The 16,137-nt window shown below is 29.7% G+C and overlaps 1 protein-coding gene across 2 annotated transcripts; it reads right to left on the bottom strand.

Moving 5' to 3' along the window:
* Positions 1–6,072: 6,072 nt before the first annotated feature.
* LOC123014383 (facilitated trehalose transporter Tret1-like) lies at positions 6,073–14,318 on the bottom strand. Of its 2 annotated transcripts, none has more exons than XM_044413463.1 (2): positions 13,945–14,318; positions 6,073–7,461 (listed from the first exon to the last, which is right to left on the bottom strand). In XM_044413463.1, exon 2 carries the CDS (start codon positions 7,437–7,439, stop codon positions 6,093–6,095), a length of 1,347 nt encoding a protein of 448 aa, XP_044269398.1. In that variant the 5' UTR covers positions 7,440–7,461; positions 13,945–14,318; the 3' UTR covers positions 6,073–6,092. The 2 variants fall into 2 exon arrangements, with proteins under 2 accessions (XP_044269398.1, XP_044269397.1); XM_044413462.1 differs by lacking the exon at positions 13,945–14,318 and adding an exon at positions 10,079–10,101.
* Positions 14,319–16,137: the final 1,819 nt, after the last annotated feature.

Here is a 16,137-nt window from a genome sequence, read left to right as displayed (position 1 = left end):
TAAAAAGAAACAATATAACTTTTTTTAATTTTTGATGAAATTTTTTTGTAATCAAAAAGTTTTGTGTCAAAAAGTTTAAGAGATAAGTATAGGAAATTGATGTTTTTTTGATTGTTGTCAGAAAAACAGGGTTTTTTCGTTTGAAAAAACTGCATTTTTTTTAATAATTCTTTAAAAATCATACTAGCTTTGAAATTTGACAGTTGACAGTTATGATCTTAGGTATATTCTTAGGTTATCAAACGTATAAAACCTACACACTTATCACAAAGGATTCAAAATCTGTGATTTTATTGAATAACCTCTGCAAAATTCTGACAAAGAAATTGACACATGTCAAAAAATATGACAGATCAGTTTTATTCAGTCAAAGAATGCAAATTCAAAAGTGAAAAAGATGCAAAAAAAGAAACATTAAAAATTCAATTTTTTTGTAATCATACTTAAAAAAAATACTTCTCATAGAATTAAATAACGAAATTTTATTTTTGTTAAATTGGAATTGAAGAGTGAAAATTTCCGGGAAGAGATAACAGCTTTCAAGTGCGTTTACAGGAATGCCAACCGCGTTATCTGTTTTGGGAGAAAGGTGTGTCCACTTGTATGTACCCAAGCAAACAGAATTTTTAATTAAAAGTATGCACTTTTAAGCCGGGCTTGGACTAAAAATACCAGTTTTAGCTGCCATTTCGGAGACATAAATCTTAAAAATAACTTTGTTTCATTAAGAATAATTTGGCAAGTCGTTGGTCGGGGAAAGTAGTTGTTTACATGTCGTATCAACAAACAAATAAGTGGTGAATGTCGAAGACCAGTTTGAATGCATTTTAACCATTGATGCAAGGTGTCCTCAATAGCACATTATCACAAGAGGAATTTCTCATTTTTGCGTTTCAATTTTAACCTTAAAATGTTTAGATTTGGTCTAAAAATACAGTTCAAGGCCACCCAAATTGATAAAAACGTCTAAACTACGCCTAATTAGTTTATCTCGCAAGTCTGTGATAACACAGATCAAGTTTATTGATACGGATTAAGACAATTGTTGTTATGCGAACTATTTTAAAAAAATCCTAAAGGGATTTTATCTATCGGTTATATAATTAGTTTGTTTTTCCTTATCGATAAATAGGTCAAAAAATGCTCTCGTTTAAATTGATTTATCAAAAATTGACGTCAAAACGAATTTTGAACTTGAAAAAAAAATTACAAATATTGTTCGTAAAAATTAAAAATAAATGCAACTAAGACGCAAAACCGATGCGGACAAAGTCTCACGATAATTGAATAATTTTTTCACATGTTACGAAATTTTATTCGAGAACCCTTTTTCCATCCCAAACGAGCCGCTTGAGAAAAAAATTAACATATATTTAGAGTTATGAGCATTTTAATATAAACTAGGACTTTTTTTTTTTTTTTGGTAAAAAATCACATGATATACAGGTGCGCCAGAACTTGCGCCTCAGAGAAAAATGCCAGGTAAGATACCAGGAACATGGAAAAAATGTTAAAAAAATTCTATCTACAGTTATGAGAGTTTAAATTTTGCATCCACTATAATGCATTAGTTTATATTATTAAAAAATTGATAAAAGTGTTATGTACCAAAAAACAAGCTTTATTTTCTAACATAAACTTTGTGATACTATTTCTAGTTTAACAAAACAACACAATATAAAAAAGTCCACTTTATGCTGTCCCGAAAATTAACATTCTAATTTAAAAGATTTTTTTTCTTGTTTACTAGGTGTAATTTTGAAGCTAGTTTATCGACTTTTCGAAAACGGTTTTCCATAATAACAGCATATTTTTCAATAAGAGACGGAATTATCTCGAAAAATTTAGACAAAAATACACCGAAAAGTCACTAAATTAAGTGAAAAATAATGAATTTTGTTTCTTTACATCACGTTTTATTGAAAGATTCTGTTAAAACATATTGAAAAATTACCAAATTGGGTTGAAAATTACCTTCTTTATAATTTTTTGGGCGTTTTAGCACGTTTTTCAATTAAAAATTTACTAAACTATTTCGTCACAAATCGCTAAATTTACTTAAAAATTGGTTATTTTTACTTTTTTAGATTGTGCTAAAAATTTTGTTCAAAAATAATACCATTTTCCGTTTTAGCACGTTTTTTATCAGAATCGCAATTGTTTTGAAATTTTTCGTCTAAAATGAGGTAAAAAATGAATAAACTATCACGAAACTAAAATTATTTTTGCTTCTTTGGAGAGTTTAAACATGTTTTTGAGCCGAAAAATCATCTGGTTGCTTTTCCAAACGTTTTAGCAGATTTTTCAATCAAAAGCACAAAACTTCGTCAAAAATAAGTCTAAACATCACATAATTAATTCGAAAAACATGTCATTCTTGCTTTTTTCAAACATTTAGTTGCGATTTTAAGTCTAAAACAAAGTTTTTTCTTTAATTTTTTGCTAAAAAACATACCAAAATTAATACATATACCAGACTAAATAAAAAAACGACATAATTTATGCTTTTTGAGCGTTTTAAACATTTTTCAATAAAGAACGCAATTATTTCGCAAAATTTTGTCAAGAGTATGTCGCAAAGTAATTGAATTAAGTAAAAATGGTGTTATTTGTGCTTTTTTCTAAACATTTATTTATTCTTATTTATTTATTTATCAATATTTATTTATTTAAACATATTTAAACCCCTGTTTATTCACTTAAAAGTCTTTTTCAATAAAAGAATATTGCGAAAAAAATTGTTTTAAAAGAAAATACTAGTTTTCAAAAAAATGTTACATAACCCCTTTATCCACCCACCCCTTCATTTGTTTTGTTGCTAGGGTGTAACTAGGGTAACAAAAAGATCATATCTCTGGCTGCCATGGAAATGTGGGTGAAAGAAAGATGGAAAATTAAGTCGCAAAGAAACCAGTGGCGGGGAGATTTTACACTTTTTACGATTTGGTAATTTTTTGGTAAAAAAAACGACAATTATCGTTGTAATGAAATTATAGCCTGCAAAGGACAAGGAACTTGGGTCAAGACCTGAAAAACGTCGCATTTATTTTAAACCACGTGTATAATTAGAAAAAAGTGGAAACGATGTGGTCACAGCCTTGTAATTACTAAAACGTAGATTGTATTTATCCTTTGTGCTATTGTCCGAAATTTTCATAATTTAATCGACAGATGTAACCTACTTTTGGCTTGACACATGACAGCTTTGAAAATTATTTCATGGCCAACGTAGAAAAAAATTCAAAGTCATTGCAAGTTTTGTGTTTTGTCAATTTAATATTGCACAACATGACGATGTTTACAAGAAAATCGATTTTCCTCCTGGAAATAGCCCCAGCCGTGGGAGAAGAGAAAAGTCAGGTGACATTTGGTGTCACACCAAATTTAAACAACTGTAAAGAGCTTACAACTAGATACATCACCCATGAATTCTATTAATATCAAAGTTTTTTTCGTCTACTTAAAGTTTCTAAAATTATTCCGCCTTTTTTAGTTTGTCTGACCTGAAAACTACTGAATAACCCCTTAGAAATAAAAATTCCGGACCCTGAAATTGTGTATAAATACACGTGTCTACTTTATCGACTTGAAAAAATCGAAAAAATTATTCTACAACAGCTGTGGTACATTTTCATCGGCCTTCATTTCATTTCCCTTTTCTCCATTGTCACGCTTCACTAATTTATACTTCCACGTTTTATTTGTAAATAGAACTGAGATATAAATATTTACCAATGAATTTTTACACTTTCTCACTTTCTTTCTCTTATCATTATTTCCAAGTTTTAATGACAAGTGTGTTATCTCTGCTCCAATTAGAAATTTTATAAACACTTTATTGCGAAAAAAGGAAGCTTTTTTAATCAAGTGGCTTATTTTTTTAGATCACCTTGTAGCAAATCTTTCTCTCAATGTCTCAAAATGTTTAAATTGTTTTATCTTTGGTCTAATTACAACAAATTTATAAATAAATAATGATAAAATTATGTTTTTTGCGTCACTTTTGACATTATTTAAACTGGCAATGAAATTAAATTCAATCACGTGACTTCAAATTGAGTTTTGGAAATCACGTGACTGATATTCTACGCCACTGACCTCTTGTCTATTCATCGTCCAAAAAATTGCTAAATAACCAGTTAATTACTTTTAATAAACACAACGCGTTTCAACCATAAAGTGGTCATCCTCAGGTGAGAATAAGTGTGTAATTTTTATACGTTTGATAACCTAAGATCAAAACTGTCAACTGTCAAATTTCAAAGCTAGTATGATTTTTAAAGAATTATTTAAGTGCTATAACTTAGTTTTTTCAAACGGAAAAACCTGTGTTTCTGACGACAATCAAAAAAACATCAATTTCCTATACTTATCTCTTAAACATTTTGATTACAAAAAAATTTCAGCTCTATTTTCATCAAAAATTTAAAAATATATTGTTTAAATATTAAATATTGTTTCTTTTTATTTCAATAATCTAATAGTCAAAGATGATTTTTTTATTTATTTTGMAAGAAATTATGTTGCAAGAAAATGTATGTTCTTAGAATTGAATTGCAACGCTGCAAAATTATTAAATTTCCTTTAAAAAAAAGTCAAAAAATGCAAGCTTTGTCTAATTTTTTTCTATAGCTTTTGTTATTAATAATAAAACAGTAAAACTTGACAAGTTAGTAAAAAAGTCTGATCTATAGTGCGACATAATTTCCATATAATTTTAATTTACAGGGTGTTCATTATATAATGATGCATAAACTGCTTACAGTTTTTAAAATAATCATGAAAATGAGATTTCAACTCTTTATTTTCATCAAAAAAAAATATATTATTTTATTTTATTTCTATAAAGTAATATATTTCTTTTATGTATGTTAGATTAAAAGAGCTGTTTTAAAAATTTCATTGCGACGTTGCCAATGAATAAATTTTCTTAAAAAAAAAGTCAAAAAATACACGCCTTGACTAAATCATTTTTTTTCTGTGCGCTTTATTATTAAGAATAAAACAGTAAAACTTGGCAAGTTGGTAACAAAAACTTTGACCTATCGTGTGATGTAATTTCAATATACAGAGTGTTCTTTAAGAAGACTAGTTTGATTTTTTGAAAAAAATGATTGAAAAACTGCGATATCTCGTTTTTTCGAATGACTGTATTTCAAAGGCAATTAAAAAAACATCGATTTTTATGAGGATTTTTATCAACAAGTCCTATACCTATTTTTTACAGTTTTTGAAATAATTACGAAAAACGGGTCACAACTCTATTTTGGTCATATTTTTTTTATTTTTACAAGTCTAAGATAATTTTTGTATTTAGTGTTACATAAAAAATTCTGTTTTTAGAATTTGATCGCGACGTTGCCAAATCATTGAATTTTCTTCAAAAAAATAGTCAAAAAATACACCCCTTGATTAATTTGTTTCTATAAACTTTATTATTAATAATCAAAAATCACATGACCTCAAATTGTCTTTTGTTAGTCACGTGACTGGTATTCTACGCCACTGACCTCTTGTCTATTCATCGTTCAAAAAGTTGAATCATAGATAATGACTTGTTGCTAAACAACCAGTTAATTATTTTTTAATATACTTAAACACAGCGGCGTGCGAAATAAAATAATACTTATTTAAACAAAGTTTTATGTTTTACTTGATTTGAAAGCGAAACAATGCCAGTAACTGAGGTCACGAAAATGTTGCTTGTGGAAATCTGATCTGACACACCCTGTACACTATTTATCAGCTTTTGATTAATCACTAATTGCATTACTAAATGTATGAATGCAATTTCAACATATTACATGGAAATTCATTCATAAAAGTCGATAGACTGGATAATAATGTGCTTAATTACACGTGTTGTTTTCATGTTATTGCAAAAAAAAATCGTAAAAATTGTCGTATCAAGAAATTACTGTCTAGGGAAATTCGTGAATAGGTTGGCATAAATTTGGTTAAGTTACTAGTGTCAAAATTTAGGTTGACAGCAAACGTCAACCGTCAAGAACAGGTTAACCAACCCTAAGCAATTAAAAGTCTGTTTTGCAAAAAAATTTATTTGCTGTTGATGAATACATTATGTACAAATGCTAATTACAGGCCAATATCCTCTCAATGTCTTCTAGTGTGCGTTTTTTAGTTTCCGGTACTGCCAACTTGAGGAAAACCATCGAGCAAATCAATAGAATGCAGAAAACCCAGAAGGCGTAATGTGTGCCAACTGAATCGACAAAAACCGGAAACGTCTTTGTAATAATAAAAGTGCAACTCCACGTGAACGCCGACGAGATGGACGCTGCTTGACCCCGGATCACCGCTGGAAGAATCTCCCCCATCATGAGCCATGGAATGGGCCCCCAACCGAACGAAAACCCCAAAACGTAGAAAATAAAACAGGAGAGTGGAAGCCACTCGAATGACCCTAACTCGACTCCTTGTCTCAACAGAAAAAAATACAAACCAAGGATTGCCAACATTGCGGCCATAACGACACTAGAAGTGTACATAAGGACTTTGCGTCCTAACCTATCAACAAAGACAGCTGCGATGAAAGTTGACACAAAATTGACCAATCCGATGATTGCAGTACACAAGGATGCGTTCAAGGACGAACCTGACTCTTGGAAAATCTGAGTTGTGTAGAAAATAACAGCGTTAATCCCACTAAACTGTTGAAAAAACATTAATCCCAAAACAATCCCAAAAACCTTCAAATGGGATTTCGTGTATCTCACTTTTGGTTTATTTTGGTACAACTCTTGTAATTCTTTATTGATTTCGGAGTGATGGAACCATTTGAGGGCCTTTCGGGCACTTTGAACCCTCCGTTTTGACATGTACCAACGTGGTGTCTCAGGTACCACCCATATAACCACCAAAAAAGGAACCGTTAATAAAGCTCCAATCCCTGCCAATTCCCTCCACTCAAACACACTTCCTGTGATGAAACACAACAAAATCCCGAAATTCCCAAATGCTGTGGGGAATAATCCCAGCCGTCCTCTTATTTCCGGTTCCAAAGTCTCGGCTAAGTAAACCGGAAGTGCAAATGACGCAATTCCAACACTCAAACCGTTCAAAATCCGACTTGAGTACATGAACCAACAAGTTTTTGCGAAATAATTGAGGGTCCAAGCTGTTAAAAAAATTACATCTGTGAGGATTAGGGTGCGTTTCCGGCCCAGAAAGTCCAATGAAGGCCCCCCGGAGAGACTCCCGATGATGGCACCCACTGGGAGGAGACTACACACCCAGGATGCCTCACTTTTTGTTATGTTTAAGTCAGGGATCATTGTTGACTCCGCCGGGGAGTAGTAAGCTGAGGAGTAGCCGACTATTATTGATAACCAGGAGACGATTGTGGTGGCCAAAATTTGGGGGAAAATGTGGGATTTTTGGCGCTTCTCCAAAAGGCTCATGTCGGTTTTAAGGCGCATTCTGGTTGGGGGACTTCATCGTCTGAAACAAAAAAAGTTTAAAGTTCCCGGGTAAAGATAGGTGTCGCAGTTTCATTTTTTTTATTCAGATTAAAATGACGTGAAATTTTATTTATTAAATGTCAAAAAAAAGTTTTAAATTTTCTGTTGTAAATAACCCATTTTGGCAACCTTGACTGTCAAATACAAACGTCAAATTTTTATAGTCAATTGTCATTCATTTGTGACGGGTGGTCGGGGCCACTGCCGTCACCTGCAACACACCGGTGTCGCAGATTCCTTTTAAAATATTATTAATAATAAAGTTTATAGAAAAAAATTAGTCAAGGGGTGTATTTTTTTTTTTTTTGAAGAAAATTCAATGATTTGGCAACGTCGCAATCAAATTCTAAACACAGAACTTTTCATGTAAGACTAAATACAAAAATTATCTTAGACTTGTAGAAATAAGAAAAAATATTATTTTTTTGACCAAAATAGAGTTGTAACCCTTTTTCGCAATTATTTCAAAAACTGTAAAAAATAGGTATAGGACTTGTTGATAAAAATCCTCATAAAAACCGAGATTTTTTAATTGTCTTTGAAATAAAGTCATTCGAAAAAACGAGTTATCGCAGTTTTTGAATCTTTTTTTTTTCTAAAAATCAAACTAGTCTTGTTAAAGAACACCTGTATATTGAAATTACATGTAAATTTTGTCACACGTGAAGTCAAAGCTTTTGTTACCAACTTGCCAAGTTTTACTGTTTTATTCTTAATAATAAAGCGTACAGAAAAAAATGATTTAGTCAAGGCGTGTGTTTTTTGTTTTTTTTTTTAAAGAAAATTTATTGATTGGCAACGTCGCAATAAAATTTTTAAAACACCATTTTTATTATAACACTTAATAAAAGAAACATTACTTTATAGAAATAACATAAAATAATATAATTTTTTTTGATGAAAATAAAGAGTTGAAATCCCATTTTCTTGATTATTTCAAAAACTGTAAGCAGTTTATGCGTCATTATATAATGAACACCCTGTAAATGAAAATTATATGGAAATTATGTCGCATGATAGATCAAAGCCTTTTTTACAAACTTGTCAAGTTTTACTGTTTTATTATGAATAACAAAAGCTATAGAAAAAAATTAGACAGCGTGGATTTTTTGACTTTTTTTTAAAGAAAATTTAATAATTTGGCAGCGTTGCAATTAAATTCTAAAAACAGTAGATACATTTTCTTGCAATATAATTTCTTGTAAAATAAATAAAAGAATCATCTTTGACTATCAGATTATTGAAATAAAAAGAAACAATACATATTTTTTTAATTTTTGATGAAATTTTTTTGTAATCCAAAAGCTTTGTGTCAAAAAGTTTAAGAGATAAGAATATGAAATTGACGTTTTTTGATTGTCGTCAGTAAAACAGGGTTTTTCCGTTTGAAAAAACTGAGTTTTTTAATAATTCTTTAAAAATCATACTAGCTTTGAAATTTGACAGTTGACAGTTTTGATCTTAGGTATATTCTTAGGTTATCAAACGTATAAAAATTACACACTTATCACAAAGGATTCAAAATCTGTGATTTTTTTGAATAACCTCTGCAAAATTCTGACAAAGAAATTAACACAAGTCAAAAAACACCTTGTAAATTAAAATTATATGGAAATTATGTTGCACGATAGATCAAAGCCTTTTTTACCAACTTGTCAAGTTTTACTGTTTTATTATTAATAATAATAGCTATAGAAAAAAATTAGACAAAGCCTGGGGGTCTTCATCGTCCGAAACAAAAAAGTTTTAAAGTTCCCGCGTAAATAAGCCATTTTGAATGTCAAACACAAACGTCAAACTTTTATAGTCAATTGTCCTTCACTTGTGACGGGTGGCCGTGGCCATCGCCGCCACCTGCAACACACTTAATAGTTGTATTACCAGTGTCACAGGTTCCTTTTTTTATTCGGCTTTAAAACAGAATTAGGGTCAGTTTGAAACAATGACGTGAAATTTTATTTATTAAATGTAAAAAAAAGTTTTAAATTTTCTGTTGTAAATAATCCATTTTGGCAACCTTGACTGTCAATCACAAACGTCAAATTTTTATAGTAAATTGTCATTCACTTGTGACGGGTGGTTTTTGGAATTGCCGTCACCTGCAACACCGGAGTTACAATCCTTTAATTTTATTTTTGAAATAGAATTAGGGTCATTTCCGGTTAAACTGAATGCAATAAAAAACCTTTTAGTTCAGATTTCAGTGCGAATTTTATCAATGACAAATGATAAACAGGTAGTATTGAATGAAATGAATTTTTCTGCAATCTTGAAAAGTTTTTGAATGACAAACAAGAAAAACGCATCAGTTATCATCAGTGAAAAGAAAGTCTAATTAGAGCTCTCGAGTTAAACGGTTCTTTGAGTCTGGAAGCATAAAAATAACGTCAAGTTGGGCTATGCTATTCGACACCGTGGGTGTTAATTGAGTGAGGTATTATTGTGTTACATTTCAAGCAACTATATATAGAGTGGTTCCAATTTATACAGTCCTGACTGAATTAGAGTACAAAATAAACATATTTTAGTTCGAATTAAAGTGGTTTGGAGGGTCTAACAAGAAGAAAAATCACAAAAAACTGATTAAGTCTACATACCCATAGTACATTTTGGGGAGAACAATAACGAAGTGCAAGTTTATAGTAAATTTTTCCTTATATCAATATTTTTTTACGATTCATTGTTAAAAAATAAGAGGCAAAGTCGTTGTTTTCGGTCGTTAGTCTGACTAATATTACAATTTTATATTTATGACGAAAATCTATAAAATTTAGTGATATAATGAGCTTTCAGAAATAAAAAAAATAGTCGCATTTTTCTTGAAAACGCCTTTTGGTGTCTCAGATTAGAAAAAATCAACAAAATTGCAAAGAAACGAAAACTTTATTAGCTGTTTTTTAATGCATTTTTGATAATGACTCGAGTCCCAAATACCATTCTGTTCTATAATTATCGAATTATTTATCATTACTGTTCTCCGATTTCAATTGTGACAAATGTGGACCAAATTCTTGCAGTGTCTAACAATTCTAGAAATTTAGTTTATCGACCGAGAAAGTGTCAGAACACGAGCCTTCTCGATTTATTAGCAATATGTCAAAGGTGTGGTAGACTTAGTTGGCGATGAAATTAAGGGCATTTTTGTATTCTACTGTTTGCAACACTGACAAGCTGTCAACCAAAAATTTTTTTTCAGTGATTAAAAATCGAAAGTGTGCTAGAAGATCGCAATCAATCGTGAACCTTTCATATGTAGTGGAGCCCCACTGAGAATGGCAACAGGTTTGCACCCGGATGTCGAGTCGTGAGTAGAAATTCGGCCAAAATGGGTCATTTAGTGAAACTAATTCCCTGAAGATAGACGTTTTTAATTGCAGAAACGTCGCTTCATTATTGATAACAATCAACTTGACATTATCGCATATAATGAGAAAGAAAGTTGCCACAAGTGGGTGTTGACAAGTTTTCTGATCCATTTTTTATTACCTGATTAGTAATCGAGGCAAAAAACGCCGTTATGTGGAATCGAAAACAACATCAAATAGCCGTTAAAAATGCGTTTTTGAAGTGACCAACGACCAATACATCAAGTGTGTTGTGTCATTTTTTTGAATGAGAAAATTATTCAAAGCGTTTTTCAATGAGTTATTTACATTTTTCCAGTCAAGGGACGACGATAACAGAGGGGTGGGAATACTTGAACTGCATTGTAATAAGTGTTGAGCTTATTTCCCCTCGTTTTCCCTCGATATTAAACATCCCCCAAAAGAAATTTTCGACTTTGGTGTGATGATCATACAAATCAAAGACTTTTCGAACAAAAATTTATTTCAAACATGTCGATCGATTCGTATTTTTGATCAAAAAAATGCATTGAACAAATAACAAACACTATTTTATCAACATCTACGCCACTGAGCTACAAATCGTTCATTTTTGTGTCGTTTCTTAGCAACCAGAATAAATCACAATGGATAATGTGACTCGTTACTAAGCAACCAGTGTTATTTTTGATCACATTTATAAGGCAGTGGCGCACTATAATTTGGAATCTATTTAACATTCATTTCTTTAATTAAAATTTTATTAAAAAATTGCGGTAAGAAAAAAAAATAAGAGAAAAACACTATTTTACCTACAAGTTTAACAATTTTTTTTTTAAATAACTGAATTTGAACGTCATCTACGTCGATGATTTTTAAAACGTTCAATCTCAATTTAATAAATATAGTAAAACAATTCAAACTGAAACATCACACAAATTAAATAAATAGTTCAATTAAGATTTTAATTTTTTTCTCTTATAATTTATTTAAAATTTGATTAAACAATTGTGTTAACAAGTTTAACAAACTTTTTTTAATTAAGTAAATATCTAAACGTCCTCTACGCCACTGGCCTTTTCTTAAATTATCTCTTACCTTTTAGAATAAATGGATAATGACTCGTTACTAAGCAACCAGTATTAATTTTGATCACATTTTTTTTTATAATTAGTGGCGCACTATACATTTTTACCACGTTTTTTTAAATTTTTGTAGTTTATTTAACATTCTTATTTTGTTTCTTTCATTATTGTTTATTTAAATTTTTATTAAAAAATTGCGTTAAGAAAAAATAAGAAAAATACTATTTTATCAACAAGTTTAACAAACTTTTTGTAAAATAACTGAATTTGAACGTCATCTACGCCATTGACTTTCAATCTCAACTTAATAAAAATAATAAAACAATTTTAATAAAATAAATTGAATCATCACACAAAATAAATAAATAGTTCAATTAACATTTGAATTTTTTTCTCTTATCATTTATTTAAAATTTAATTCAAAAATTGTGTTACAAAAAAGTAGGGAAAACACTATTTTAAGAACAAGTTTAACAAACTTTTTTTTAATTAACTGAATCTCTAAACGTCCTCTACGTCACTGGCTTTTTCTTAAATTATTTCTTACCTTCCAGAATAAATGGACAATGACTAGTTACTAAGCAACCAGTATTAATTTTAATTACATTTATTTATAAATCAGTGGCGCACTATAAACTTTTACCATGTTTTTTTAATTTTTGTTGTTTATTTAACATTCTTATTTTCTTTTTTTGCTTATTATTTATTATTAGCAAAAAATAAGAGAAAAACACTGTTTTATCAACAAGTTTAACAAACTTTTTCTAAAATAACTGAATTTGAACGTCATCTACGCCACTGACTTTCAAAACGTTCAATCTCAACTTAATAAAAATAGTAAAACAATTCAAATTTAAACATCACACAAAATAAATAAATAGTTATTAGTTGAACTATTTATTTATTTTGTGATTTTAATTTTTTTTTCGTTTATTTAAAATTTTATTAAAAAATTGCGTTACAAAAAAAAATAGGAAAAACACTATTTTAACAACTTTTTTTTAATTAACTGAATCTCTAAACATCCTCTACGCCACTGGCTTTTTCCTAATTGTCCCTTACCTTCCAGAATAAATGGACAATGATTCGTTACTAAGCAACCAGTATTAATTTTGATCACATTTATTTATAAATCAGGGGCGCACTATAAATTTTTACCATGTTTTTTTTAATTTTTATAGTTCATTTTACATTCTTATTTTCTTTTTTTATTGTCATTTTTATTTAAAAAATGCGTTAAAAAAAATAAACTTTTTTAAAAATAAGTGAATGTGAACATCATCTACGCCACTGACTTTCAAAACGCTACGTTAAGTTTTTTTTAGCATCCAGAATAACTCCCAATGGATAATGACTCGTTACTAAGCAACCAGTGTCACTTTTGATTATTTTTTAAGTCAGTGGCGTACTATAAATTTTCCCCGAACTCAAATTCAAAAAAATATTATTACTACTACTTCATAAACATTTAACACTATCATTTATTTAATATTTGATTAAAAAATTATGTTACTAAAAAATATGGAAAACATTAACAAACTTTTTTTTAATTAACTCAATCTCGAAACGTCCTCTACGTCACTGACTTTTTCAATTTTAAATTGTCTTAATGACTCGTTTCTAAGCAACCGGAATTAATTTTGATCACATTTATAAATCAGTGGCGTACTGTAAATTTTAACTAATTTTTTWAAATGATTTTTAACTATTCAATATTTAATTTTTTAACCAAGAAAAAAAATAGACGCGCTAAAAATAGACCTGTGTTATTTTTATTGGGAACACATCAAACAAGACTTTAATCACCCAAAGTTTACGTCCTTTTATTACTCTTGGGGGGAAAATCCAATAAAATTTAGTTAATTTTTGCGAAAAACTGGTCGCAATAATCACCCACGTGTTGCACAAATCACTCAAACTACTAAATAAATTTATTGATCAATACTGGTGGTGGTTATAAATAATTACATTAATGAGTTATCTTTTTAGATGAATGAATTATTGACATTTATGAATGAATCTACTAACAAACAGTCTACTACACCAATAACATACCCTCTTGGTTAAATACCCAAACATGACCTGAACAATGCTTTTCCAGTTCGACTCTGGAAAGGAAAACGTCATGGCAGTGCGCAAGCCTCATTTCCAGATTCTGGAAAAGTCCAACAATAAATCTGATCGCAATTTTCCAAACAATGGACTGTAAATTTGATGAGACATAAAGTGAGAAACTTATTATAATTAACGGCAAAAAAGGAAATAACCTAGAACTCAAGGATTGGTGATGAAAGCGAGAGTTTCAGGAGGAAAAATCAATGTGCAAACATTCCGCTTTTGTCGCGAAAAATTACCAACAATGGATTTTTAATTCTGTTAATTCACACTTGTTTTTATTGAGCGGAATTTTTTGTACCGAAAAAAAATTTATTTGAACAAAATGTTGGCTTTGGAAAAAAAACACCATTTTAAAAACAAGTTTTTTATTAATTAACTGAATCGATGAATTTCATCTACGCCACTGACTTCAATTCAATCATTCAATTTTAGGTTGTTTCTTAGCAACCAGAATGAGTCGCAATGATTCGTTACTAAGCAACTAGTGTCACTTTTGAGTTCTTCAAACTCAAATTAAAAAAAATAGTACCAACTTGGTACCAAATTAACAAAAATAGTAAAAGAATTCAAATTAACACTCAAAAACAACATCACACAAATAACATAAATGATTTTTTTCTATTTTCATTTTTTTTATTATTATTGATTTAAAATTAGATTCAAAATTGCGTTAAAAAAGTGGAAAAAACACTATTTCAACAAAGTTATTTTTTTTATTAACCGAATCTTTGAACGTCATCTACGCCACTGACTTCAATTCAGTCGTTCAATTTTAAGTTTTTTCTTAGCATTAGAATKAATTACAATGGACTATGATTTGTTACTAAGCAACCAGTGTTATTTTGATAATTTTTAAAAGTCAGTGGCGCATTATAAATTTTAATTTAAGTTTTTTTTAAACAATTTTTGTAGAAACATGAAACATTTTTAATTTTTTCTCATTTATTTAAAATTTTTAAGAGTTTAACAAACATTTTTTTTAATTGAATCTCTAAACGTCATCTACGACACTGACTTTCAAATTGCTCAATTTTAAGTTGTTTCTTAGCAACTAGAATAAATTAATGGGCAATGACTTGTTTTTTTATTTGGAAAAATCACTGTGCAAACTATTAATAACAATAGATTTTTTAATTTCTAATAAATGTCTTTTTTAAAAAATTTTGTTTTGGATTGAAACATATGAAAAAAATTATATTCTGCAAGAAGTAATAATCTGTAAAAATAGAACGTAATTGAAACCATAAATTTTTGCTCTAGAAATCTCATATTTGATTTTTTCTACGCCACTGAGTTTGGGTTTTTGAGTTAACGTATCTCTACTAAACAGTATTACTTTTAATCGTTAATCAGTGGCGTGCCATTTTGGCCCCTTTTACTGCACTATAAGTTACGCCACTGGTTGTCTAAATTAATGAAACGCGTTTTTACGGTTCCCTGACCATCGACAGCAACTTGAAACAGATATTAATTAATTTCTATTATTTAAAAAAGTTGGAATCTGTGTAAAAAACGTCCTTGAAAAAATTAAAAGTTTGTTCAATTTATGATTTTTCAAATTAGTTCAAATCCGTTATTTGGTGGAATGTTTAGTAAAATTCCGGTGTACATTGACATTTGTTTTTCGTCCGAAATTGGACCAGTTTTTGTGTCATTTTACGACTCTATAAAAGTTGGATTTTGCATAGAAATCTGGATTAGAGGTGTGTGCGCGTGAATAATGCAATTAGATCAATTCATTTCAAAATTATGAATGTGGAGCGAAAAAATTCCTACAATGTCGCAATCGGTCACAATGTCGCTGCATTTTTCCCTAAAACTGACCCACCTTGAAATATTTGCACACTTTTACTCAAACATTGCATTGCTTATAACAATTTCTTTAATATCGGACACTGCTCCAGGCGCTGCTTTCTAGTGACCTTTGCTAATAGTAATTCACAAAAACTCGCTTTTACGTCATCGAACGACTTTTTTCCCACATTCATGCGAAAAAATCCAAACCCGCCACTGGATTTTCATTCATACAACTTTATGTAACCATAGTTACATGCATATTTCCATGGAAACGAGACAAAACCACAGACATGTGCGACTCGTTGAGGGTGAAACAAGGGTTTCAAATAAAAA

Source organism: Tribolium madens, unplaced genomic scaffold (assembly GCF_015345945.1).
Source record: "Tribolium madens isolate multiple individuals breed KSU strain unplaced genomic scaffold, Tmad_KSU_1.1 Scaffold_97;HRSCAF=244;Tcas5.2_LG3a, whole genome shotgun sequence".
In the NCBI taxonomy this organism is placed as follows: domain Eukaryota; kingdom Metazoa; phylum Arthropoda; class Insecta; order Coleoptera; family Tenebrionidae; genus Tribolium; species Tribolium madens.
This window is presented reverse-complemented; position numbering and strand designations above follow the sequence as displayed.